General features: G+C 44.8%; 1 protein-coding gene across 1 annotated transcript in view; it reads left to right on the top strand.

The window, feature by feature from the left end:
* The window catches only part of EPHB1 (EPH receptor B1), a 432780-nt gene that overhangs the window by 374157 nt on the left and 31742 nt on the right, over positions 1-26881 (top strand). Inside the window, exons 11-12 of the mRNA XM_033404128.2 lie at positions 4284-4531; positions 12082-12297. Of these exons, the coding sequence (XP_033260019.2) occupies positions 4284-4531; positions 12082-12297 (464 nt within the window). The remainder of the gene's footprint in view (positions 1-4283; positions 4532-12081; positions 12298-26881) is intronic.

Below are 26881 nucleotides of genomic sequence, written 5' to 3'. Positions count from 1 at the left end.
AATTTGGAGCTAAAGTATTAGGAACACTGAACCTGAAGACCAGTCAGCCACAAAGATTAAACAATGACATGACATTTGTCAATTAGGAAACGAATATACGTAGCCCACACTGCTCTATACAGATAGGACTTTGCAAAGCCACACCTTCATTGATTTCTTGCTTCCTTCTCTTCTTTCTCTCCGCTCACAGCTACAAAGCCCACACTATGTGTCAGGCCCTGTACAGTGAAAGGCAGCTTGTAGGCAAGCACTGCTTTCAAATGAATTCAAAGGTGTAGGGATGAATTCCCGGTACTCCAGGGCCTTTAGCAGTTCCCTAATCCGTTTGAAATATGCTTGGGTGGTTTAGACCCCTGGCTCTCAACGTTGGCTGTTCCTCAGAACCACCTGGGCAGCTAGGCCTGGCCTCATGGGACCTGTATGGTCGCACGGAGTCCCATGCTCAGCAGGGCCCACACTTAGTTTAATGCTCTGCTGTCACCGTGTTGAAATTCTTAATAAATTTTGAACAGGGAGTCCTGCATTTTCATTTTGTACCAGGCCCTGCAAATTATGTAGCTGCTCCTGCGAGCAGCTTTTAACTATGTCCGTGCCCAGGCTGCACCCAGACCAACTAAACAGAATTCCTGGAGGTGGGACCCAGGCCTCTGTGCTTTGTAAGCTTCCCAGGGGATTGCAGTGGGCAGCCAACTTTGGGAACGCTGGTATATAACAGAAGTCCTCAACTGGGGAGTTTATGTGTATGTTGTGGGGAATAGCAGATTCACCTGGGGCACTTTTACACACTCCCCAGACTGATGTGTAGAAATTCATAAATATTCTGATTCCTAAATATTCTGATCTCATCTGACTAGCCGGGCAGGAACTTTCCATGAATATGATATTTGTCTATAAGGTAGTCCTGATGCCAACCAGGGTTCTTGGCCTTCCCCAATCAATAAAAATTGACTAGAGGTCAGACGAGAAATTCAGGCAAGGCTTTACTGTGACCCCTGCTACAGCAGAGGGGAGTGGGAACAAACAACAGTTTCCCTGCTTGCTAGCTCCCTCAGGAGGGACGAGCTTGCTTCTTATATGGTGTGTGTGCAGGGGTCAGTCTGAAGGGGTGGCTTTGGTGTTTTGCCCACCCCTTAGGAGGTGTGGTGTGCAGGGGGCATGCGCAGTGCCCTGCTTTTGCTCCTGACTCCTTGCTCTTGCTCCGGGCTCTGCAAAAGTGGCAGTTGGGTTTCTTGGTCTCTTTGTATCTTTTGTCTATAATTTTGCCCAAACTGCGCATGCATGCAGTTATTTTTAGTCCCATACAGTTTCTTTGTATTTTGTTGCTTGAGGAGAGGTGTGTCCAGGTGCAAGCACTGCAGCACTGCAGCAAAGGGTCCCAGATCCCAGCCTGTCTCAGTCACACTGTGTTTGCTGTTCCCTGGTTACTGAGTCACTATAACAGTAACTGCATATGAATGGTTAGGACTTGCACAGTTGGAGCACAGTGGGCCCTGCATTGCGACTTCACATCCACCCAGCTCTCTTCCCTGTGGCACTGCTAACCGAACACACCTTCTGAGAGGCGGTATGGCAGGAAAAGGGATAGGCCCAGGGAGCATCCCTGGCTCTGCCTCACAGATGTGGGGTTTGAGGCATGTTTTCCTCGTGCCTCAGTTTCCTTATTAGTAAAATGGGCATAATAATACCCAGCTCATGAAGGTGCTGTGAGAATTAAGACATGCAAAGAGCCCAGCACGGTACCTGGCACAGAGCAGGTAGTCAAGACGTTTTGGTGTGCTATCTCCCCCAAGAAGAAATATTAGCATACTTCCCCTCACTCTCAACTGTGTCTTTTTACTGAAAGAAAATAGAACTCATTAGTATGAAAATAGGGAAAAAATACTGATATTCTTCAATTAGTATGCTTATTAAATATGCAAGCTGTATTCATTCAGCTCATAGTTATTGAATAACTACTAGGTGCAGGTGTCAGAGAGATGGATTCCATATATCTCTATACACAGACACATATATATACTTACAAAAATGTATAGAGACACATCCATATATACAATATATGCACAAATGCGTACCGACACATACATATATGCACATATATACACAAGTATGTATACATACATACATATACATACTCTACACAAATATATATACATAGAGAAGCACACATATATGACAGGTGGTTGTTATTCAGTACTTTTCTTTAAATTTTACTCATTTGAACTGCAAAGACAATGCTTATTGTAACAATTTAAACGAAAAAGTAACTAAAGTTTACTAATCCATACTTCCCCACTCTTATTCCCACCATTCTAGTGTAACCAATTTTTAAAATAATTTGAAGTTGAAAGTAAATTTGCTATGAATTTTTTCCATAATGTTTTTTTTGGGCATTCACCACCCCCCTACAGGCATATTCTACAGACCACATTCTATTAATATAACTTTCTCTTCTTTTCTGCTTCACTTAGCAATGTAATGCAGACATTTTTGAAGCCAATACATCTCACTCCTCTATTAGTTTTCAGAAGCTCATAGCATTCTGCAGGATGGCTGTCCCTTTCCAGCCATCCCCCTGGTTATGGTCATATGGTATTTGGCTGTTGAAGGAGATGCTGCCATAAACAGCCTTTTGTAAAAATGTAAATAGTGGTACCTCCACTTCTTTTGGAGCCTCCAGCAGTTTGTAACCCAAGAATGGGCAAAGCCAAACAAATAATAATAAATAAGATAGCCCAACTTTTATTGGCATACCTACCACGTACCAGACACCTCAGTGGTGTGCACAAGTTACGGACATGAATGAGACTTGGTCTGACCTCAAACAGTTGTGATCTCATGTCAAAACCAGTATTACACATGCTGTCTATCTTAGGTCCATGCTGAAACCTTCCTAATGGTGCTTAAGCCAACCTCTACTCCAGCCTTAGATTCTAACAAGTTGCATAGACTCTGGAGCAGTTCTGCATCCACAGGCCTTTCATGCAGCTTCCTTCCAACCTATGCAGCAGAAAATATAAGAAGTTCCCAACTAAATCACAGATGTTAACTTGCTTTTCTAATTCGGCCAGTAACGTATCTGATTGCTCACAGTTTGCTCCATCATCGCCTTGCAGAAGCTGAAAGTGAGAAAGAAAGTTTTGCCAGCAGAAATCCATGTTTCTCCTATCAGGCCTTTGACACCCGTTTCTGCGATGCACTTACAAGTAGATTCTAAATTGCTTCACATGAAAGAACTGAAGTTACAAAACCAAGTTAAATCATAGGATAACTTTTGAAAGCACGTTGAATGGGATTCAACAGATTTTTTAAGCAGCTGTGAAATAGTGTCACCAGAATTGTTTTTACTCTTGGTGATTTTACTGCAAAAATGTTTAAATGCTGTGGCACCCATGGAGGTGTGCAGCTCGTGTCTGCTTGAAAAAGCCACTGTTCAGCTGCCAGGAGTGCAGGTAGCTGCCAGCCTCCTGCTGCAGCGCCTTCAAGATCTGCCTCGGCTTTCTCGCAGGGACCCAGCTCTTTCTGGCAGCCCCAGTCAGTGACTGAGCACAGTGGGATGCTAGGGCCTGGGCCTTTCTGGAATGGGCACTCTTTATTCTGAAGCTCCTCATTGGGTTAGATGAGACTGTCAGGTCTGCATCAACCAGGTCTGCACTGCAATCTGGGCCTCTCCTTGCCCACTCCCGCTTCCCCCCTCTTTTCATAAAGTCAGGTCTGCACCATGATCTGGGACTCTGGCAATCCTACCTCTCTCCCCTTTATCCTGCAGTGTCTGCTAACTTACCTTCCTTATTCCTCAGTTTCTGTTTTCTGAGGGACCCAATAGACACAAACACTTTCAGGGCAAGGTAGGAACATAAACACTATACATCTCATTCAGAGGACTAAAGTACCTGAACGTATCCCATAACCCCTGGACATTCTTGCACTAGGCTCTGCTAAAAATGAATTATGATTCTGCCACAGTGAAACTGACCATTCCATTTCAATTGTTCATCTGGGATACAAATGAAAAAACAAATGAGGAAAAACAAACCCATACAGAGTCTGAAATTTCACTTTAGTTACCCAAGAGATCCGAGGTAAAGAACATATTTGGGTATTCCTTCTGTGTTTGCCGTGAACTGCATAGTGCTGGGATGTCACAATTACAGTGAGAGGACACTATTTCCTTTCTGCCACCTTAATCTCCGTTCCACTTGGAGCACCATTGTTCTTGATAAGCTGCCTCCCCTCGTGGTTCCACAGACAGAAGGAAGTGAGTAATAATTGCATTCTTGTTGCAGGAGAGTTTGGAGAGGTGTACAAGGGGCGTTTGAAACTTCCAGGCAAGAGGGAAATCAATGTGGCCATCAAGACACTGAAGGCTGGGTACTCGGAGAAGCAGCGACGGGACTTTCTGAGCGAGGCGAGCATCATGGGCCAGTTCGACCATCCCAACATCATTCGCCTGGAGGGCGTGGTCACCAAGAGTCGGCCGGTCATGATCATCACGGAGTTCATGGAGAATGGCGCTTTGGATTCTTTCCTCAGGGTAAGAGCAGCTCAGCTCACCTTTACTCCTCAGGGCAAAAGCATGGATGATGCTGGCGCTGGTGGACGCTGGCAGACCGTCGTGGGCTGGGGAGAAGTGTCCGTGTGAGGACAGCCTGTCGCTCAGGAATCCCTGATGAAATGCGGGTGGGCGTTGAAGATGTTAGTGAGGTTAACAGATTTGCTGCTGAAAGGAAAGAACAAAGCAGAGCATGTGGACCCCTCTGTAGGAGGACAGCATCGAGCCAGGCCTGGATAAGTGCTTGCTGGATGAGTAAGAGTGAGTAGAGGAGGATGGAGAATGGCCGTCGGTGTCACTGAAGAGACTGAAGAGACTTCCAGCCGCTATGCTGTCCTGCGTGATTCACACAGATGCCAGTGGCTATCTCTGCCTCTTACCCAGCATAGCCGCCCTCCCAGACAGCTCCCTTTGTTCACAGTTCAGAGATAAAACAGGTTGCCCTTTTCTGATGCCTGGGCATCCCGGCCTCTGAGGAGGCGCTTCTGGGCAGGTCAGGGGAAGAATGTGTTGCAGGCGTCCACAAGTCTTTCCTGGAGTTGATGGAGAACTGTGGCTCCCAACCACCTGCAGCAGAGGTGCGGGTCCCTGAAGGCCTATGGCCAGGAGATCTGCAAAGGACCGTTGTCAGAGCATGCCCACGCAGCCACAAAGGAAGCATTTTCACTACTGTGGGGTATTCCAGAGCTATTCAGAGAAGGGGCGAGTGAGCATGGCCGAGGTGCTCATGTCTGGAAGGTAGAAGCTGTCTGACCACAGGCCACGGAGCAAGGCCTGCCTCGGACCAAAGGGACAGCTGGGCAGCCTGGGAGCAAGAGAGTGCAGGGAGTGGCATCAAAGAATGGGGCAGGACCTTCTGAGCAAGGGCTTCAGAGTAATACTAAGTAGCCAGCTATGCATGTCACCAAAGCTACCAAACAGTAGCTATGGCTGAAGATCAAAGGACCATTCGTAGAGTCTCATTGAAACAGTCATGAGGTGCCCTGTGCTGGGATGAGAAAGACATTGCTCTAATGCTGTGGAACAAATCACCCCAAGATTTTAGTGACTTAGCCCAACAACAATTTGGTTTCCTCACAAATCTGCAATTTGGGTAGGCCTCGGTGGAGACCTCTCTGTTTCATGTGTTGTCAGCAGGAGAAGCTCAAGGGTTAAGGCCTGGAATCGTCAGAAGCCTCATTCATTCATCTGTCCCAGGGTTGATGCTGGGTATCAGCCGGCATCTCTCCACCTGGCTGACTAGGGCTTCCTCACAGCAAGCTGGGTCCCAAGAACAAGCAACCCAAGAGTAGAAGGCAGAGGCTGTATCAGTTTTGAAACCTAGCCTGAAATGTCACAAAGCATCCTTCAACCACATTGATGGACCCACCCAGATTCAAGGGGAAGAAACATGTCCCACATCTTGATGGGGGACAGCAGCCTTCTTACACATAAGGGATGGGAGGTCCTGTTATATCCATTTTAGAGAATACAACCTGCATAAATGCCTCTGACCCCCCAGGACCTTAGTGCCCAAAGCTTCCAGCAATCATCTGCCTGGATTATACTTTTTGTTTCCGTACATGAAGTACAGAGGTATCACATAAAGAAGAACTGAAACCTTCCTGAGGAAGCCAGGGAAGGCTTCAAGGAAGAGAGAGAATTTCTCTGATATGGGAGAAGGAGGAATTTGCCAGACAGGTCAGGAATGGGCAGGTAGGCTCACAGAACAGTGGAGCTGTGTGTTCATAGGTCAAAGTCAGCGTGGCCTATTTGGTAATCTGTCATCAGCGGCCTGGTGGCTCCAAAGCTCAGAAGCAGAGCTTAGGGGCTGCAGTGTGGAAAGGGAGCTGAGGACTTGTCTAGAAGCTGCATTTGTACATACTGAACCTACCTTTGCAGGGGAAGCACACACTTTATGCCTCGTCTGAGTCATTAGGCAGTAGTGGCTTTTGTTTGGTGGGGTGGGGGACAGCTGATGTAGGTGATGGGCCCCACATACTTTGCCTGGTACAGCCTCCTTGAGGGTGTGGGTTATGCTTTGTATTTTGAAACCCCAGTGCCTAGCACACTGAGCACCGGATCGAGGCTAGTTGAATGAAGAACAGTTTCTGGAGCAAAAGAGTTTGGTCAGGAGAGATGGAGCTTGCTGAGTGTACACGGTCTCTTGTCCTTGTAGCCAGACCTCTCGTGTCAGCCAAAGAAACGTGAATAGGAGGTAATGTTAGGAGAAAAAGTATTTTCCGGAACCAGCCTCTGGACCTATCAGGAGTCATTTACTTCCTGCAAGTCACCTGTCTGTGCTTCACAGAGACTCTCAACGCGATCTGGAGACTGTGATGAGACTCTTTCCCTGGAACGCACAGGCGAACAGGAAGGTTCCTTCTCAGGAGCCTGCGGAAAATCAGAACCCTGCACCACTGCTCTGCACACACCTGTTCCATTTTGGGGGTGCAGGACATGGGGGCAGGTTGGATGCCAGTTATTTTTCATGACAATGTGGCCCAGGCAGTGGGAGAAAAGCTAGGGGCGAGAGAGGAGCACAGGGAAAAAGAGGGGAAAGGATGGCCAGAAGGGAGCGGCCAGAGCAGGCGGTGCTGGGAGCTGCGGGAAATGAAGCATGTCCGACTCCCCACCCGGCACAGAGACAGGTAATCTATAAATCTAATTTCAGCCTCACTACCAAACCCTGGAGCATAGCAGCATTAATTGATGTATTTGCTGCTTGATAAAATTGAATAGTCGGTCATCAGTTCCGTCCTGCAGGGTCCATCTTCTGGGAGGTAGTATACTTTTAAGATCACCATTCAGAGAAGAAAGGAAAAGGGTTAGTCTTCAATTTGTGCACCTGCTTCCTCCCCAACCCCCCACTGGTCCTTTCATACCAGACGTGGTGGCTTTGGAGAGTGACCACAACTCCAGCTCTGGATGGGTGTCTCAGAGGCTCTGGGCATCGAGGGTCCAGGGAGCACATCGGAAAGGGCTTCTCACAGTCTGCTCACTGCTCCCCACTCATTTCAGGACTCAGGATTCTTCACATTCTGGAGGGATTAGAAACACCATTATTCTTTAACCACACATTCTGTAGGTTCATAATTATCCATTTTTTAAAAAAATGTCTGTGCCATGGGTTAGGTAGACTGCAAATCCATAATTAAATATTTCCTTCTTGGCACTCAGATTCAGGGGATTCAACCTGGTAGCTCTTCCATAATCTTAGGCACAAGCCCTGAAGCCCTCCTCAATGCCTCATGCCTCAGCCAAGAGGGTCGACCTGCTCCATACGGCCTTCGTGGCTAAAGCTTGGCCTTGTGGTTACTGCTGGTTCATTCACAGATGGTTGTAACTGGAAGACTCTTGGAAGTCACTGAGCAATGTCAAATGGGGACATTTATCATTCATGGGGTGCTCATTCATGGCCTGGAGCTAGAGGACAGCAAGCCAGTTGTCAGAAAGAGAACACCAGGTTGCAAGTTCTGAGACTGAGGCCCAGCTTTGGGCTCTGCTATGAGTCACCCTGTGGCCTTGAGCAAATCCGTTAACTCAATTTCCCAATCTATAAACTAAAGGCATTGAGCTGGATGATCTTGAAAGGGCTCTTTCAGGTTAAAAAAAAAAAAATCTATGATTCATTTTCTTCAAACAAATCAAATAAAGGTTTCATTTCCTGAAGTGGGTTTGTCAATGTAAGTTGAAATACCTAAATCCTTCCTGGCTAATAAAAGGGCCAGCAAGTGGCTTCAGTGAATTTGCAGAAAAGCAATTTCAGCAGAAAGCACTTCATGAAAGGAAGAAAGTTTAAATCACTTCACCCAGCCTGTATTTCTACTACAAACTGTGTTTTTACCATGTGCTCAGCACAGAATCACATCTTTCCCAAAGTTCTAAGAAATCTGTTTTTCTTTTTCTGTCTTGTTTATCTTTGTATGCTGATGCTCATATCTCTGAAAGTTCTTTTTTGGGAGTTTATATCAATGAAGTGAACATAAAACAGCTGGACATGTCAGAAAATCTTAATATGTTTATGTCTCTAAGTTTCCAAGATTATGGACACAACAGGTATGACTGTCTTATCATGATACCTGATTCTCCTGCAGATTCTAAAGAAAATGTGTGTAGAGTCAGCATTTTCCAGTGGAAAAGGCACTGGACAGGAATTATAAAAGATTCAGATAAAGTAGCATATTTGTGGTACATGTTTCTACTTTCTCTTTCTATGGCCATGGCAGACATCATTAATCAATCATAGATCTTCTTCCTACAAAGCTTATACACAGACTTCTCCACACAACATTGGAGGCAGCCATTACCAACTGATAAAAGATGAAATGTAAATGGAGAAGCAATTTGCTGTTTGGGCTTAGATTCTTGTTATAAGTCAAAATCACACAGAGTGATTTAAGGCTGATCACTTAAACTTTCTGGACTTCCTTTATCTTCTCTATAAAAACAATGTAATATTGCCTGCCTTGCCTACTCCACAGGACTGGAGTTAAGGATGAAAACATATTCCATGAAGTATGACTTGCCATTCAAAGGCTAAGAAGGGAAGAAATCAGAGTTTGTAGATTAATTGATCCTAATTTCAGGCCTACATTATTAGTTCCTACTACAGTTAGGGTGGGAATGATTATTACAGATGCCAAACTGCTGAGCTCAGAATGCGCTGTGAACTAGGCTCTCTGAGGGCACTGATCCTAGGATGTCTGCCCCACACGCCCAGGAAGCCAGAAGGAACCTGCAGTCCTCATCCAAGGTGTCCTCAGTCTCTCTCACCAGGCATCTGGGGGTCATGGGAGAGAGGATTTGTGAGACATTATGGCCTTGCTGATAATTCCAGCAGTCATTGCTGCTGTCTTAGTATTCATGGGGCACTGAGCTGAGCCCTCCACATGTATTGTCTCATTTAACCTTGAATCTCAAATCTCAGGAAGAATGGGCACTCTCTTCTTATTTTACAGATGTGGGAATCACTGCTCTGGAGGTTAAATAACTTGCCCAAGAGCATGCAGCCAGTGAGAGAGAGAGCCCGGACCCACCATGGTCTGTCTGGCTCCAAAGCCTGAACTTTTAATCACTTTTTGCCCTTTGTCAACACCAGAATCTATAAGATGACTGATCTAAACATTTAAACAAATCAGAAAATGAAGCAGCTCAGTGAAGTCTTTAATGACTTAAAGTAGAAACATAGACACAAATCTGCAAAAGATTTCAACACTGCTCTTGGCAAAGCTGCTTCCAACCAGCACCGGTGCCCTTCCCAACATCTGTCTACAAGTGGGCTTCTGTAGGGAGACATTTATTTTTAACCACATTGTTGTCTCCACTTACAGAGGAGAAGAAACAAACTGAATTGAAAAAATCTGACCCTTGGGACTTGTGGCTGAAATATATTTTCTAATATGCGGAAGTCGCATGACAACTTTCTGGAGAGGCAGATCCCCAGAGACCTACTTAGAGAAATGATGGTGCTGGGGAAATCTGGGCTAGCTTCTCAAGGAAGTGTGGAGTGAAGTTCATTAGTGAGCAAGATTTGCATCACTCACGGCACATCCAGCTCTGGCAGATGGGCACCATGTGCTGAAAACCAATCAGTTTCCAAAAAGCAGCTCTGCACTTTATTTTGGAGTTGGTTAGAAGCAAATATTGCAGAGGAAGCATTCTGGGCAGATTGGGAGGTGGTTAAGGTTTGAGTGAGAACTTGGAACTTGGAGTATGTCAAACTCAGTGTGTTTGGGGGGTCCTCCTTCTGGTGGGGGTTGGGGGCTCAGGAAGGAGTGCAAGGAGTGCCAGTTTGCTCCAGTCCTTCAACTGAGCGAGGGGTATAACCAACCCTCGGGCTTGCAATCTCTCATGAGGAACAAAGTCTTCAACAATTCATGCTACCGTTGTTAGACTTTTCAATTGTTGGAATATTTTCCCTAATAAATAGTGTATTTTTACAACAACTCTTTTATTTTTCTTTACTTATTTTTGCATAGAAAATTACTTTTGCAGGAGCTCATGCATAAATGATGTGTCCATACATATTAGTGAGATAATGCATGTGAGTGCATTGGGCACCATCTCACAGACAGTAGGTGCTCAATAAATGGGAACTCCTCACACTGTTTATGCTTCCTGCCTTTCACAGGAGGATCCTGGGGCAGAGGGAGGGACTGCCTTGCCCAAGGTCTGTGTTCAGCAGTAACTGGACTAGCCCAGGGTGCCCCGCCTCCTCCTCCCTCTCCCCCACTCAGAGCATCTCAATGTCTGGGCCATGCTCTGCTTACACAATACAACTCATAACCCTTTAGGGAGCAGCTGGGGCTGGACTAGTTGGGAAAATGTGTTCTTGGCAGCATGGCCCAAGGTCCACTGATGTAACCAGTGTGTGCAGAGCCCAGACTCAGGGGCTTTGGGGAGGTGGAGGAAGGCATACATTCACTCACAGAAGAGCCTGTCCTCTAACCATGGAGGAGGGAGGCCACCCAGGTAAGAAACTGTGATTGGAGAGAAGGCAGCACTTCAGGTTGGCAGGAGGAGGGGCAGCAACAGTTCCCATTCACTGGGAGAGTCCACGAGCCAGACACGGTGTGTGTGCTCCTGCTGACCATCCAGCCCTCTGAGGCAGGTGTGTTATCCACTGTCGACCAAGACACCATAAACATTTAATTCTGGAGACAAGAAGAGATGTACCAGCCATTCATTCAGCATATGTTTATCGAGCTACATCTGTCTACTCAAACGTTCTCAGCACTGGGAATGCTATGGTGACTGCAAGAGGGAGGGTTCTTGTCTCAAAGAGCTTAGAGTCAAGTAGCAGAGACAGACAGACAGGCACACACACACACACACAACTAAACCTTGTGAAACATGCTAAGAAGGAAAATAAGAGCATACACTGAAGGATAGTAGTAAGAAAGTGCTACTTATGTGTGGGGGAGGGGACTGGCTAGAGAGACATCCTCTCTGAGGGAGTGACATTTAAGTGGAGACCTGAAGCAAGTAGGTGTTGATTGTGGGGAAAAGACAGAGGGAACAGCATGTGTAAGGGCCCTGAGGCAGGAAGGGCTTGGCCAGGGAGAGGATTGAAAAGTCACCAGTCACTCTGTCTTTAGCACAGGAGTGCAGGACAAAGTGACATAAGGTGAGGCAGTAGCTGATCCCATGGAGCCCCGTGGGCCACGCTGAAGAGTTTGGCACTTTCCCTTAACACAGTGGGAGGCCATTAGAGCGCTTCGGTGACGTGATCTGATTTCTGTCTTACGAGGATGGCTCTAGCTGCCCTTAGAGAATGGATTGGGACGGGGGAAGGTGTAGGGAGGCTGTTACAGGTGATGGATGATGATGAGTTGGTTAGAATGGTGTCAGTGAAGGTGGAGAGGACCGGATGGCTCTGAGATGTAATTTGAAGATGAAATCCGCAAGACGGCAAGGAGAAGGCAGAGTGTTCAAGGAGAGGGAGGAGAATGGGAGTCGGAAGGGAGAAGGCAGTGGGGCCCTGGCACCTCAGCTTCTGCTTGACCACTGAAGCCCATCTTGATCTGGTTGCCCTTGGTGTCTTATTACAGCAAAATGATGGACAGTTCACGGTGATCCAGCTGGTGGGGATGCTGAGGGGCATTGCCGCCGGCATGAAGTACCTGGCCGAGATGAACTACGTGCACCGGGATCTGGCTGCGAGGAACATTCTGGTCAACAGTAACCTGGTGTGCAAGGTGTCTGACTTTGGCCTTTCCCGCTACCTCCAGGATGACACCTCAGACCCCACCTACACCAGCTCCTTGGTGAGTCCTTCTGTGTCTTCTCAGGTCAAAGTACGACAGGGGTGAAATGTGGCTGCTCATGGCAGGGACCCATGACGGACCATACTGGGAGGGACTGGGACCAGAACTCATCTATCCACTGAGGGGAGCCAGGTGCTGGGCGAACCATTCAACCAGGAGAAATTACAGTAGCTGTTTGTCCAGGCAAGCATTGGGGCATAGGCTGTGAGAAAGGGTCGGTGTCTCCTCTGAAGCCATGCTGTTCCTGGCCCATGAAGAGGACATTTTGGAAAGGACAATTTGAGGGAATCCAAACATTTGGACAGTGGCATTGGAGACAGCTGTCAGCAGGGAGTGGGCTGCAGTTGTGTTGAGCACTGTGATACCAGGTAGACTCCTGGCCCTCTTCTCTTTCCCTATCACTTCCAGAAAGCCTTAAGTACCATCTACATGATGAGTACTCTCAAATTTGTATTTCTTGCTCAGCCTCCCTCTCTACAGCCCAAGCAGCTTAATCATCTGTGTCCAGCTGCCTAGCTCACACAATTCCCTTTAGAACTTTCACAGGTCCAAAATAGAGCTCTTGATTTACTCTCTAATTTCCCCTCCCCCATCTCTTCAACTCAGTGGTTGCACCATTCAACTAATGACTGAAACCTAGGAATCAGTCTTGAGTTCTCTCTGTGCCTCCCCATCCGTGTCCAATCCCTCAGCTACTCCTATAGGTTTCTATAAAGTCTGTCCCTTTCTTCCCACCTTTGCTGTGCACCCACCCTGTTTCTAAGCACCATTCTCTTTCACCTGGACTGTTACAGTGGCTTCCTAGTTAGTCTCCCTGGTTTCCTTTTGTCTTCTTACATCTATTCCCAGCAACATCCAAAGTGATAGATCTTCCTACTTAACTACCTACCTATATTCCTTAAGCTTGCAGAAGCAATACATAATTATCATAAAAATCAAAACAAGACAGAGGAGAGGAAAGACTAACTCAGAACCTACAATTTCCTTGAAGCAAGGGTTGGTAAATTTTTCCTAAAGGGCCATATAGTAAATATTTTAGACTTTGTTGGCCAAGAGGCCAAATGAGTATATTATGCACATGATTATATAACCATTTAAAATGTAACCCTTTAAAAATGTATGAACACCACCTTTAGCCCATGGGCTGTAAGAAACCGGGTGACCTGCCAGATTTGGTACTTAGGCCATAGTTTACCAAGCCCTGTCCTGAAGCATCAGTTCCAACAATTGGGTGTGCCTGCTTTCACACTTTTCTCTTTGTTCAAAAATTTGAAAACTTTTATTTTATAAAAATGGGATCATACTATGCCTATTTCTCTGTGTCTTGTTTGTCTCTTGGGGATTCTTACAACAGGTTGCTGCTTTGAAAGTCTGTAAACATTCACACTCCATTAGGGATATACAGTGCCCATCTTCCAACATCCTCACCAGCATTGAAAGTAATCAATATTTTAAAAGTTGCTAATCCAAAGGTGAAAAATCACACCTCATTTTGTTTTAATTTGCATTTTCAACTGACTGCTGGAGACATTACTGTCTTTTTGCACAGTGACTGGGATTCATGTTTCTTCTTTTGTTAATTATCTGTACATGTATTTACCTATTTTTCTATTGGGTTATTTTCTTGTTTCTTAGAAATTTATAAGAATTCTTTTTATGTAAGAGATGTTAACCCCTTTTCTGCCATATATGATACAATTAGTTCCTTCACCTTTTTCTGTACAAAAAAATACAGTTCTTTTTTTTTTTATTCAAAAGAATACAATTGTCCTTTTGATAGTGTTTATGATATGCTTTGGCTTGCAAAAGTGGTTCATATTCATTTAGTCAAAAATATCGATCTTTTCCTCTACTAATTGGATTTTCTGGTTTATTCTTAAAGTTCTCAGGGTTATAAAATGCCTTTTGAAGTGGGTTGTCCTATATCTAAATAGTTAGTACATCTGAAATGTATTTATTTTTCCCAAGTTTTTAGTTTGAAAAATTTCAAGTGTACAGAGAACTTGATAGAATTTTGCAAAAGACAGCCATATTCTCACCACATAGATTCTAGAATTATTATCTTGCTATGTTTGCTTTATCATATAACTATTTAATCCATCCCTCTGTCTATTCATCACTCCATCCTATTTTGTTGATGCATTTCCAGATAAGTTGCAGATATTAGTACACATCACCCCTAAATGCTTCAGCATACACATCTTTAATAAGAGTTAAATATTTGTTTATAGTTCTTTCCTTAATTAGGGTAAAATTTGCATATAAAGAAGTACACAAATCATAAGTGTATACTTACAGAGTTTTAACAAATGCATGCAACTGTGTGACCCAAAATCCTATCAAGATAAAGAACATTGTCATCATACCAGGAAGTTTCCTCATGTCCCTCCCCTGCCCCACACCCAGAGGCACCCACTGTTCTGATTTTTTTTCTACCATAGGTTTGTTTTGCCTGTTCTTGAACTTCACATAAGTGGAATCAGGATGTTCTTTGTGTCTGGCTGCTTTCTCTTAGCATTCTGTGTATACGATTCATTCCTATTGTTGTGTGCAGAAGTAGTTTGTTCTTATTTACTGTAGCATTCCACTGTTTATTTATCCATTCTCTTGTTGATAGACACCAGGGCTATTCTCAAATATGTTTCTGAATATGTGTTAGGACGTATATTCTTACCCTGTTTTCATACAGGTGGATAGATAATTATACCAACACCATTTATTGAAGATATTTTCCATATTTTATTGAATCACATGTCATCCTTGTCATATGTTAAGTTCCTTACATAAACTATGTTTTGATTCTCAAATCTGCTCCATTAATCAACTTAAATTCTTATTCCCAACCATATTGTTCTAATTATAGTAACTTTATCAGAAGTTTTACTATATGATTACAAGAATTTTAGCAAGAGTTTTACTGTTTAGATAAAGTAAGTTATTCTTCATTCTTCTTTTAATAAAAATTCTTGGCTCTTTTCAAATATCTTTTTTTTTTTTTCAATTTAAGATCACTCTGTCTGGTTCCAAAACATGCAGTGTTACATGTACACTCACATATGGATTTTGAATGCAATTCTACTCTACATTTGGAAGGACTAACATTTTAATGACCCTGAGTCACCTAAATTATAATGTGAGTCAAACATACAATCTCTATATGTCTTACATTGAAAGTTTCTTAAGTGAAATATTCTCCACATTACTTTCCTGCACACATTATTTAGATCATTTGCTGTGATTTTGTGTTTCTTCTAAATGATGAAGCTTATAAACTAAACCTAACAGCTTTCAGGATCCTTCACATTTTATCATATTATTCTTCCATGTTTTGCCTTTTATTCAAAATAGAGAAAATTATCACGTTTGCTGATTAAACTACTGATATTTCTAAAATTTCTAAATATGCAATTTATTCACATGAAAAATATTTATTGATCATCTGCTATGTGCCAATCCTGGGCTACAAGCTAGAGGCACAATTAGGATTGAAAAGAGGCAGCATTACTATTCCCACATTCGAATGAGGAAAAGGAAGATTAATCAGACACATACACAAATAAGTGCATAATTGCCAGTTGAGATAAGAGCCACTGTGTTCTGTGAGAGCATGAAGAAAATAATAAATAAGAAAAATAGCCTGACTAGATCTAGGGGAATTAAGGGCTTCCAGAGGAGGAGATGGTGCTCCAGCAGAGATTTGAAGAATAAGTCACCCAAATGAATGGGGCAGGTTAGAGCACTGAGAAACATACACAGGCTCTGTGTATGTGTCAAGGCTCTGTGTCAAGAGGGAAGGTGGAATTTTAGAGGAGCTGAGAGAGGACTCCTGTGCTTGGCATTTGGAGAAAGAAGGGAAAGTGACCAAGGAGGTCAGCAGTAGTTACATAGGACAGGGTCTCCTAGACGCTTGTGATGGAATTTACCTCCTTAGAGCAATGAGAATTCATTCAAGGGCTCTGTGTGGGGTGGGGGTGGGTGGTGGGAGGGGTGTACACAGATGCACACACATGACCCAAAGGTGATGAATTTGCATTTTAGAAAAATAACCTGGTTTTTCTCTTGCTTTTCCTTTCCAATATTTTCCCTCCCTTCTTTATAAACAAAACAAACAAAAAAACTTTCTTGGCTTTCTTCCTTCTTTCTTTCATCTAAAAGTCATTTGGCAAGCCCAGTCAAGGTAGATGTACTGATCTAGAGAGGCAAGCCCTAGCAGGGATCAGGACCCACGGGTGAGGGGGCTAGAAGGCCAGCACTATTGGAAGATTAGCTATAGACAGGGATATTGAGAAATATATTGGAGACAATGGGACCTTTTGGTAAAGGAGGTACAAATATGGAAAGCATGAAAGCTAGAATGAATTATGTGATGTTGAATTGGAATTGGAGGTATCTGTGAGAACTTGTGGTTTTCAATATATAAGGAGATAGAGAAATAAATAAGAGCTGAGAGTGCCTGTACACAATGGTACCTGTGGAGCAAAAAGTACACCTGGCACTCATATCTTGGATTCTGTATTCTCTTCTATACTAAAAGCACCCAGGACTCATTAGAGAAATGGTCCCTTCCAAGGGCCTGGGTAGGAGTATTAGATGAGCCCAGTACGTCTTTATGTGCCAGAAAGTAAGAAAGTACTCAAAGAATGATGGGAATATGTCAAAAGTACACAATACCCAGCTTAAAGGGCTTCAATATCCAAATATAGTATAAAATGAACTTCAAAATATATACTGATGGTAACAGATTATAACCTATTGAATAAGATAGTAACTATGGAGTCCACACTGATATGAATATGAATGAGTAAATAAGAGAAGATAAAGCTTTTCCCAATAGTGGAAAGAATGGTGTTATTAGAAAAATCACTATTTGGTGACCATAAGATTAATAGTTAAGAAACATGTTGATACATGGGGTGAAACGAGAGAGAATGGGGACTTTACATAGCCGCAAAGTATTTCCCCCCAAATATTAATAACATAAAGGGAGAAAGTAAGTTTATAGAGAAGTCTGGTAATACCATCTGAATCAAAGATTAGAGTTCACACCACCAATAACAGACATTGTGTGCCACTGAGAGTATGCAGTGAAAGAATATAGCATTTCAGATACTCTGTTCAAAATGTATAACTTGGATCTTATCATAAGGAAAAATCAGACTAATTAAAATTGAGATACATTCTATTAAATGTCTAACCTATGATCTTAAAATTTCAAGGTCATGAAAGTTAAGCAGACTACCAACTGTTCCAGATTGAAGGGCATTAGAGAGGTATGATAAGCAGGTAATATTTACATATGATCCCTAAGAGGGCATTTCTGTGACAGTTGTTAAGAATTTGAATGGAGTATCTGGATGAGGAGTGTATAGGCATTCTTTGTAGTATTCTTGAAACTTTTCTAGACATTGAAACTGTCTCAGAATAAAATATTTTTTAAAAACATTTACCCTGGCTGAAGTGTAGAGGACAGATGGGGGAGGCAACAGTAGAAGCAAGATGGTCAGTGGAGTGAATGAAGCTCAGGGAGATCAGGGGAGAAACATGGAAAAGACTTGAGAGTGGGTGATGCTTAGGGGTGAGGGTAACAGAGGTCCAAGGATGATACCTGGTATCTGGACTGTGTCTTTGGATGGATGATGGTGCCATTCCCTGAGAATGGGGATTCTGGAAAGGAACTGGTTGGAGGAATAGAAGGATTGAGAGTAAATTGTGGGTTTAGTTTAAAGCAGAGTCTCTCAAATTTTGGTGAGTATCAGGTTTACCTGGAGAGCTAATAAGGAAAGCAGAGGAACAGACTCATGAAGTTGAATAGAGTCTGGGCCTTGGCATTTTCACCAATATTTCCCAGATGATTCTGTTACAAAATTTGTAAGACACTTGTTTAGAATATTTTGACTTTTATGTGCTGGTAGGATATCTAAGTAGAGCTGCTGAACAGGCAGCTGGAAATCTGGGTTTGGAACATGGAGGAGAAGTCCAAATGACGATGTGTATTTAGGAGTCATCAGCATAAAGACAAGAATCAAAATAGGGGGTGTAAATGCACTTGACTTGGAAGAGATAGAGTGGGCAAAGGACCTCATTCTGAGCATGAAGAAGCCCAACATTGACCAATACAGATGTCTGTAAAGCAGGAAACATGGATGTCCAACTGTCCCTTTCCTCCAGAGAGGCAATTACTAAGAATTTGCTGTAAATCCTACCCCCTCACTTTGCAGAGGAGGGATCGAGGCCCAGAGTGGTCAAATGAGTTACTCAGTCACATAGGTTGTCAGTGCAGCTTTGGCCCTTCAGTTCAGTTTCCGGACTCTGAATCCAGTGCTTGGGACACCATGGCTTCCTCTCTGGCCCCACAGTGTGCCAGACTCCCTGCTCAACTTGGGTCATTTGTGATATCCCAGAAAGCCTATTTCTCTTTCTTTCTTTCCCCTTTTCTTCCCAAAACTCCAGCAAAGGATTGTCATCTTTGCCAAATGGCTCTGCTGGCCTTTTGGCAATACACACAGAGGTCAGGCCATATTGCATTGCCCTCACCCCACCTTCAGGCAGAGGTGGATGTCTGTTAACTTTCATTTATCTATTGATTTCTTTTCAGCTCTACTTCTTTACATTTTTTTTATGGTTACTCTAGGATTTATATATATAAACACAAATATAAATATAAATAGTGACTTTTTCTCTGTTTGCTTTCAAGATTTTCTCATTATCTTTGGTTTTTAGCTCGACTATGGTCAAGCTGGTCATACTTTTCTCCCCTAATTTATCTTGTTTGAAATCCTATCAGCTTCTTAAATCTGTAAATTTATGTCTTTTACTATTATTGGGGAATTTTTCAGCCACAATTCTTCAAATATTATTTCCTGTCCCCTTTTCCCTCCTTCTAGGACTACAATTACTTATGTGTAAAACTTGTGAAATTGTCCCACATGTTCCTGAGGCTCTGTTCATTACTTTCCCCATTTTTTCTTCTCCCTTTCTCAGATCTATCTTTAAATTCATTGATTCTTTCATTTGCTATCTCCATTCTTCTAAGAAAAGTCCCTCAAGAGACTTTTTTTTTGATATTGTATTTTTTAGCTCTATACTTTCTTATGAATCTTTCTTTTATACTTTCCAATTCTCAGCTGAGATGTCTAATTTTTTTTATTCATCATAAGCATATTTTTCTTTACCCCGTTGATCATAGCCATAATAGCTGCTCTTGTAAGTCTGGGTCATCCTGGGATTGGCATCTTTTTTTTCCAATGAAAATGGATCACATTTCTCTGGCTCTTTGTATGTCTAGTAGTTTTGTATTACATGTGTTGTGAGTGTTGTATATGTGATGTAGAGACTCTGAATTCTATTACACTCATCCAAAGAGTGTTGCTCTTTTTGATTTAGCAGGAAATTAACATGTTATACTCAACCTGCAGACTCTGTCATGTCTGCAGTGGGCAACAGCTCAGATTTCAGTTCCTGTGGTTTTCAATCTGTCTTATACTTGCATGGTTTAGGAGTCAGCCAGAGAACTGGCAAAAGTTTATACCCAGAACTTGGAATCCCATTTCCCTGGTTCTCTTGTGTCCAGGGATTCTTTCCCAACTCTCTAGCATCCCTGATTATCCAGGACTCCTTCACTTGGTTTCTCCAGCCAGAAAGATGGTAGGTTTTTCCACTAGAGTTTTAGCCATTGGGTGGACAGCTGCCCCCAGGGCAAAACTGCAAAAAGTAAAACTCACCTCATGCTGCTCAGTTTCTGGAACCTTCAGGTAGCTTTCCTTTCGTTTCTTTCTTCTTTCCTTTTCTCTTCTCTTGTACTTTGTTGTTATTTGCTGGAGAGTCTGTTTGTTAGAAGCATACTCCTCCACATCAAAAGTGGAACCTTCAGCTTATTGCCATAATCAGCAGGTCTGTAAGACAGCCCTTAAGCCTGCTTTACTCTATCTTAAGTTCCTTATTCATGCAGTTCTTTCAAGATCTTTTAAACATCATCATCACCTTCTAATACATCTTGTTTTACTTTATAGGTGGAGACCTCAGTCGTAGCTATTAAAGTTTTCTAGTTTTTCCTACTAGGCCCTCAGTTTTCATCTCTTATTCTGTCTTAATTCTCCAACATGTTTCCCCCAGGTCTTCCTTCTCTATTTTAAATTGCTATTTCTAGCCCCAAGAGCATTTCCTTCCCATCAGGCTCCTGGAATAATGAACAGATAGAATTTGCTCCTTTGTGCTTTTCTATGACTGGAATAAACCCACTAAAATAAGGAGGAGTTCTGTACTGCTCCTAACATTCCAGAGAGACAGATCAGTGAGCTGGGCTGGGCTCTAATACCTGTACAATTTATATAACTTTCTTTTTGGCAGGTGTATTTCTGAATACTGTTATGGGTGTTCAAAATAACATTTCTACGTGTCTTAGTCTGCTCAGGCTGCTCTAACAAAATATCATAGGCTACGTGGCTTAAATAACAGACATTTCTTTCTCACAGTTCTGGAGAAACTGGAGGCTGGGAAGTCCAAGATCAATGTGCTGGCAAATTTAGTTCCTGGTTGGAGCCCTCTTACTGGCTTGCAGATGGTCGCCTTCTTGTTGGGTGCTCACATGGCAGAGAGAGATAGAGACAGAGACAGAAACAGAGAGAGCAACAGCTCTGGTCTCTTTTCCTCTTCCTGTAAAGACACTAATCCCATCACGGGGGCCCCACCCTCATGACCTCCTCTAAACCCAATTACCTCCCAAAAGGCCCAACCTCCAAACTGGGGGTTAGGGCTTCAACATATGAATTTTGAAAGGACACACTCATTCAATCCATAACACCGTGCTTGTGTTAAAGACCAGTGCTCAGTGTTTGACTTCACAGGTAACATTCTGGTTATTACTGGTCCTGTCTCCTGTTACCAAGGGAAAAAAAGGCACACATATCAGGGAAAGTGCCACATCTTTGTTTAACTCTGCATTTGGGGCTCACATACACATTCACATCTTTGTTTAACTCTGCATTTGGGGCTCACATACACATTCACAAAACTGACCTTAGCCCTTTCTCAGCTCACACTGGTGGAGAGAGCCCCAACAGGGTCCCACAAGCCCTCTCTGCATGGCAGCTTTCTGCTGGTTAAGTCAAAAGCTCTGCTCCAGCATGCCTTGCTTTCTTTTCTGATCAGTAGGAAGAGGCCCCATCCGGTCCCTTTGTGAGCAAAATCTTTGCTTCTTCCTATTCAGCCAGGTTCCTTCTGCTAAAGTAGTGTTAACTTTCCCATCCTTCAAAGCCCCAGGCTGTCTCTCTGAGAAGTCTCTGGCCTTGCCCATGCCTTCCCTCAACGCTGCTCCCGGCAGACCTCCGTATTTTATCCTGAAGTGCACTCTGTCTTCAAGGCACCTCTGATCTCCCCCAGCCCCTTCCCCTTTGCTCCTCCTGACTCTCAGCCCTCCTGTCTCAGTCCCCGGCTCCTCCCACACCCGGTGTTTTTGCACTTCTGAGGCTCCCTTCCTTCCAAGCCTGCCTGTGCCTCCCTCCTCTTTGCTTTCTCTGTTCTAATGTCTGCTGATGTTCCCTGCCCCCTCTGTCTCCCTCTGGGGAACCTCAAATAGAGCTGCTTCTTGGGCATCTGCCCCTCCTGGCGGGAAGCAGAAGCCATTTTCTCAGGCGATTCACCAGCCGCTCCTTGTCCTGCCTTGATCTCCGTGCCTGCCCAGCTCTCCCTCACATACTGCCCTCACTTCCCTCAATGACTGCCTGGACCAGCTCCAGGAGAGCTCAGCTGGTCTTTCCTCTAGAAGCTGCCCCATCTGCATTAGACTCATTTCTTGAGCTGCCCCAGGGGCACTGGACACGGAGGGTCCATCCTCCCCATGGGACAAGGGTCAGACTGTCCCGCAGGGACATCTCTGCGAGCACCTGTCCCACTGGCTCGTCCTGAACCTGCCGGGGAAACCAGGCCTGCCCCGCACGTGCTCTACAGAGGTTCTTGTTCCCCTGTGATGAATTTCAGTCACCCTGTCACCATGGAGGCAGGACCCTGTCTCATCCTCCCCCATTATTCCCATGAATTATTGTCTCAGCTGCAGCCTCCAATTTCACCATGTTTCTGGGAGGGAGCATCCATTCTAGCCACAATCGATTCCCTGCTGAAGTCTCCAGGGCCTTTCCTTTCACAAAAAAATTGACCTTTATTCCATGATATTATGCTGCCCATGTCTTCAACAATGTGGGCTGGGAAGGTGGCAAAATATCCCTTCTAGAAGTCTCTCCCACTCTGGGGTAGCAAAATACTTCTATGGTAGGAAGATGCAGGATTTAGTTTCAAACTATGCTCTATAAATTTGTCCTTTGGTCTCCTCATCCATAAGATGGGATTTGGAAGAATTGTCAGATTCATATGACCCCCTGTGATAAACTGGAAACAACCCCTAATGTAGGTCCTGCCCTGGTCACAGCGTCTGTGATTATTGTGGGTGCTGCCACCAGTGCATCCCGGGCTCTCAGAATCTATACCCCATGGCGACAGACACCAGGTATACATTTTCAAGGCTAACTGATAAAAAAGATTGTGACTTTCCCTCTTCCTACTCACTCCAAAACAGAAAACAATAAAGCAGAGAGCTTCCAGAAGCCCAGGATATTTTGTGAATATTTTGATATTCACAAAGGAGAACAGGGCCCTCGTGACAGGATCCCCATGGAAGAATTTTGAAGAAGACTTCTCAGGAGAGAAGAGGGGAAAAGGCAGTTAAGATTATTGTGTCTAGGGAATTCCCTGGTGGTCCAGTGGTTAAGATTCAGTGCTTTCACTGCAGTGGGTCGGGTTCGATCCCTGGACCAGGGAAGTAAGATCCCACAAGCTGCAAGGCACGGACAAAAAAAAAAAAATAAAGGATTATTGTGTCCACTGAAACCCGTGGTTCTCACACTTCCCTGTGCCCCAGGATCCCCTGGAGAGCTAGGAAAGGGGAGGTTTCTGGGCCCTGCCCTCAGAGTTTCTGATCAGTAGGTCTAAGGTGGGGCCCAGGAATATGCATTTCATACAAGAACCCAGATAATGCTGATACCACTAGTGCTGGACTGCACTTTTAGCTTGACTGCACTGAAACTATTTTAGGGAGCATAATTCACTCACAAACCTGCATTGCAAGAAAGGTCAGTTATTTTTCAAAAATCAAAGTAAATCTGACACTGAGTCCCCATCCTGTCAGACTAGAAAGGAAAATGGATTTTCAGGCATCCTGGAGCGTTTCCTCTCTCCCCAAGCCCGAGGGATTATGCAGGTCCTGGGGCCACACTGGGGCACCATGTCTTTGCAGGAACTAGAGCCCCTCCGCCTCTGGCCCAGCATCACCTGTGTCTGATGAGGCAGGGAGGGCACAGCGCCCATAGGTGTCCCCACCACAGAGCCCCAAACCAGCATCTGTCTGCAGGTCTTGGAACGTCCATCTGACCCTGCCACTTAGCTCCCCCAATAACCCATTTCTCAGAATCTGAATCCCCGTCCTGCCCCATTCATCAGCTCTTTTGGAAAAAGTAAAAAAAAAAGCAAAGTTGATTAAATCAGCCCTGAAGATCCCAGGGTTGTTTTTTGAGGAGCTGGGGACATATCGATGATCATCCTCAGTCTTGAGGTTCTTCAGTGCCATAGCACCAAACACACATGAATTAACACCTCAGTCATTTTCATTGACATGGTTACCAGTGAAGTGGCTGCCCAGTAAACTGGAGTTCAACTCAGAGAGGGTATCTGGCATTGTGTTTGTCTACCCTCCATCTTCTACACGTAAATAAGGGCTTAAGGAAGGAAGGTCATCCAGGGTGCCGGAGGGGCTCACCCATGTTTGGGATGGAGAATCTTTTTTCTCCAGGAACTTTTACTTGGGTGACTCAAAGAGGGGATCCACCGAGAAAAGACCAAGAGAGTCAAAGCCTCAGCCTTAGGGGCCCTCCCCCTTCCCCGTGCCAGGTCCTGACCCCGACCTGCACAGGGGAAGTGGGTGCCCCAGTCTGAGAACCCCTTTGCTTTGACACGTCTCGGAGGAGTGGCCGACCTGCATCCCTGTTCTCTGAACCAGCTGGGGACCGAGGGCAGAGCAGGGAGCGTAACCATCTCCCCGTCCAGGCTGCCCAGACTTTCTGTTCCACCAGGAGCCAACAATGCTGTCCCTAGCCCTTGTGGGTGACAGATGGTTAGGGGGACTCTGTGATGAAGGTAGGAAGCCTCTGTGAACTTTCTTTAAAGCCTATGGTGAGTGGCTCCCACCAGCATCACACACATGGCATGCACGGGCATACACACAGGTACAGTGCAGTACACACACGTGGATACCCAAGCACAGAGACGGACAGAGAAACACACAGGCACCCGGGGCTACCTTGAGACAGGCACGTGCCTTCCCAGTTGCTGTGGGGCAAGGGCTAGGCTTTTCCTATCCTTACCACTGAGAAGTGAGTTCGACTGCTAGAGCACTGTTTTTTTGTTTTGTTTTGTTTTGTTTTTCTTATAATGTACTTAATGCTTAAAATGTGCAAAGAAAGCAGAACATTATCTGAGATAATCCTTCCTGCAAGCCTTTGGGAAAAAGCCCCCTCTGTCTGCACTTTGCAGAAGTCGCTGCTGAGAAGGTTCATCCCTCTGCTTGATGGTTTGGGCTCAGGCTAGGAACTTGGTCCTTCCAAATGAGAAAGGTTTGCTGGCTTTCTGTCCAGTGACCCCAGGCCCAGTTTCACTTCTCCCCACCATTCTTGGCGGTTTTTACGTTTAAATCATACTTCTCCTCCCGGTCTGATCCCTGGCTTCCCTCAGGAGGCCGTTTTCAAATTGTGATTTCTCACTCTTCTTTCAGTCACTGAGCTAGGGTGACAGGTTCTCTCTTGGGTGGATGGGAAAGTTTAGAGGGATGAAGACAAGCAAAGAAAAGAGGGGAGCCCCTTTAACTGCAGCTGGAATAAAACCGAGGCCCAGTCCCCCGGACATTCTCCCCCAGCATTAATTAAGCTGAGGGCAGAATCACTCAAATTCCACTCCAGTCACCCCACTCTGCCGCTCACATCACTCTTCTTCAGGCAGCCCTGCCCTCCCCTTCCACCGATATCTCTCCCTGGATCACTTTGTCACCAGATGCTCAGTTAGGGATATCAAGCCCTGACTGAAACGCCCTTTTGAAAAAGACTCAGCATAATTATGATTAGTGAGGCCAGTGTATTATTAGCATGAGTGGGATCGGATGGGATTTCAGAGCCTGAGCTAGCTCGTACCCTGGTGACTGGCGCAAGATCAGGGTCAGTTTTCCCGGCCAGCACATCTCTCTGCTCTGAGTGTGGTGTGTGGGGTCAATCAGGCAAAGCCCTCCTCCCTGTGTGCCTGTCATCATGCAGGAGGGGCCAGCCACCTGCAGGAGCATGCAAGTGCATGCAATGCCTCTACCAGCCATTCTCAGCCAATGCATATTTATTAAACACCTACTGTGTGCAAAGCCCAGCAATGAACAAAACAGACGCTTCCTGAGCTCTTTGAAGTTCCTTCCTAGCAAAAAAGATGGACATTAAACAGCTGATGCAATTAACTATGTAATTACAATTGTTAGGTGCTATAATTACAATTGTTAGGTGCCATGGAGAAGCATATATCAAGCATGTATTGCATACCCTGAGGAAGGAACATCTGGGCCGAAACTCAGAGGTGTTCATTAGGGCAAGAGTACAGCCAGGAATCCATGGGAAGAGTCCCAGAGCTGGAGGCAGACTCTGCTTCCTCAGCAAGGACAGGGCGTGGAGGAGAGGAGGGTGCTGGGGACACTTGTGCACAAGCACAGATTGGGGAGAAGCAGCTGCCCAGTGGAAAAGGCTTTCAAAAGAGAAGTTGCAGGAAATGGCGAGTAGAGATGAGTCAGGATCGTGGGGTAGGACTGTGTGAGCAGCCCACGTGGGCTCACAGTAGCTTTGCTCCAAGCTGTGAACTTCGAGGGCGGGGCGGGAGGGGGCTGTTGGCCAGGGGAGGTAGGAAAAGAGGAAGAACCAGAAATGAGACCCTGACCCAGGTCCTCAGGGAATAGGCCTGGGAGCCCTGTGCAGACATGGAGGCTTGAACTGTGAGGGCACCTGGATTGAAGCACACCCAGCAGATGGTGGAGAGATTTTACCTTCTAGCTGAGGTCCCAAAGAGTCAGTCAAGAAGTCAGTGAACCAATCAATCAAGGATCATTGATTCCTTGCAAGACCTCTGCTAGAGAAGGTCGTTATTTAATATGTTGATTGGCAGTAGTATCTGTAAATCACTCACTAAGATTTAAGCTCACTTTCCTGATTGGGTGCTTAGTAAATAAAAGTTTGGAGCCATGGCTTAGAGAAAAGAGAGATGGCTTTCAGCTGAGATGAGAGAAGGGGGTGGAGTAGATTCCCAGATGAATTGGAGGTGAACTAGGCAGTAAAACTGGGCACATTAAAGGTACTCAGTAACCGTTTATAGGATGGATGGGTAAATGAATAAGGTTATAAGGGCTCAGAGGCTGAGGGTTTTCCAGAAAGAGGTAACATCAGGATGGAACAGGTCAGGAGGTCACAAAGTAGTGTGCTTGCTGCTGCACTCCCAGGTTGTAAACAGGCTCATCTGGCTG

Source organism: Orcinus orca, chromosome 5, assembly GCF_937001465.1.
Source record: "Orcinus orca chromosome 5, mOrcOrc1.1, whole genome shotgun sequence".
Lineage (NCBI taxonomy): Eukaryota > Metazoa > Chordata > Mammalia > Artiodactyla > Delphinidae > Orcinus > Orcinus orca.
The sequence above is the reverse complement of the archived record's forward strand: the minus strand, read 5'-3'. Positions and strand labels throughout refer to the sequence as shown.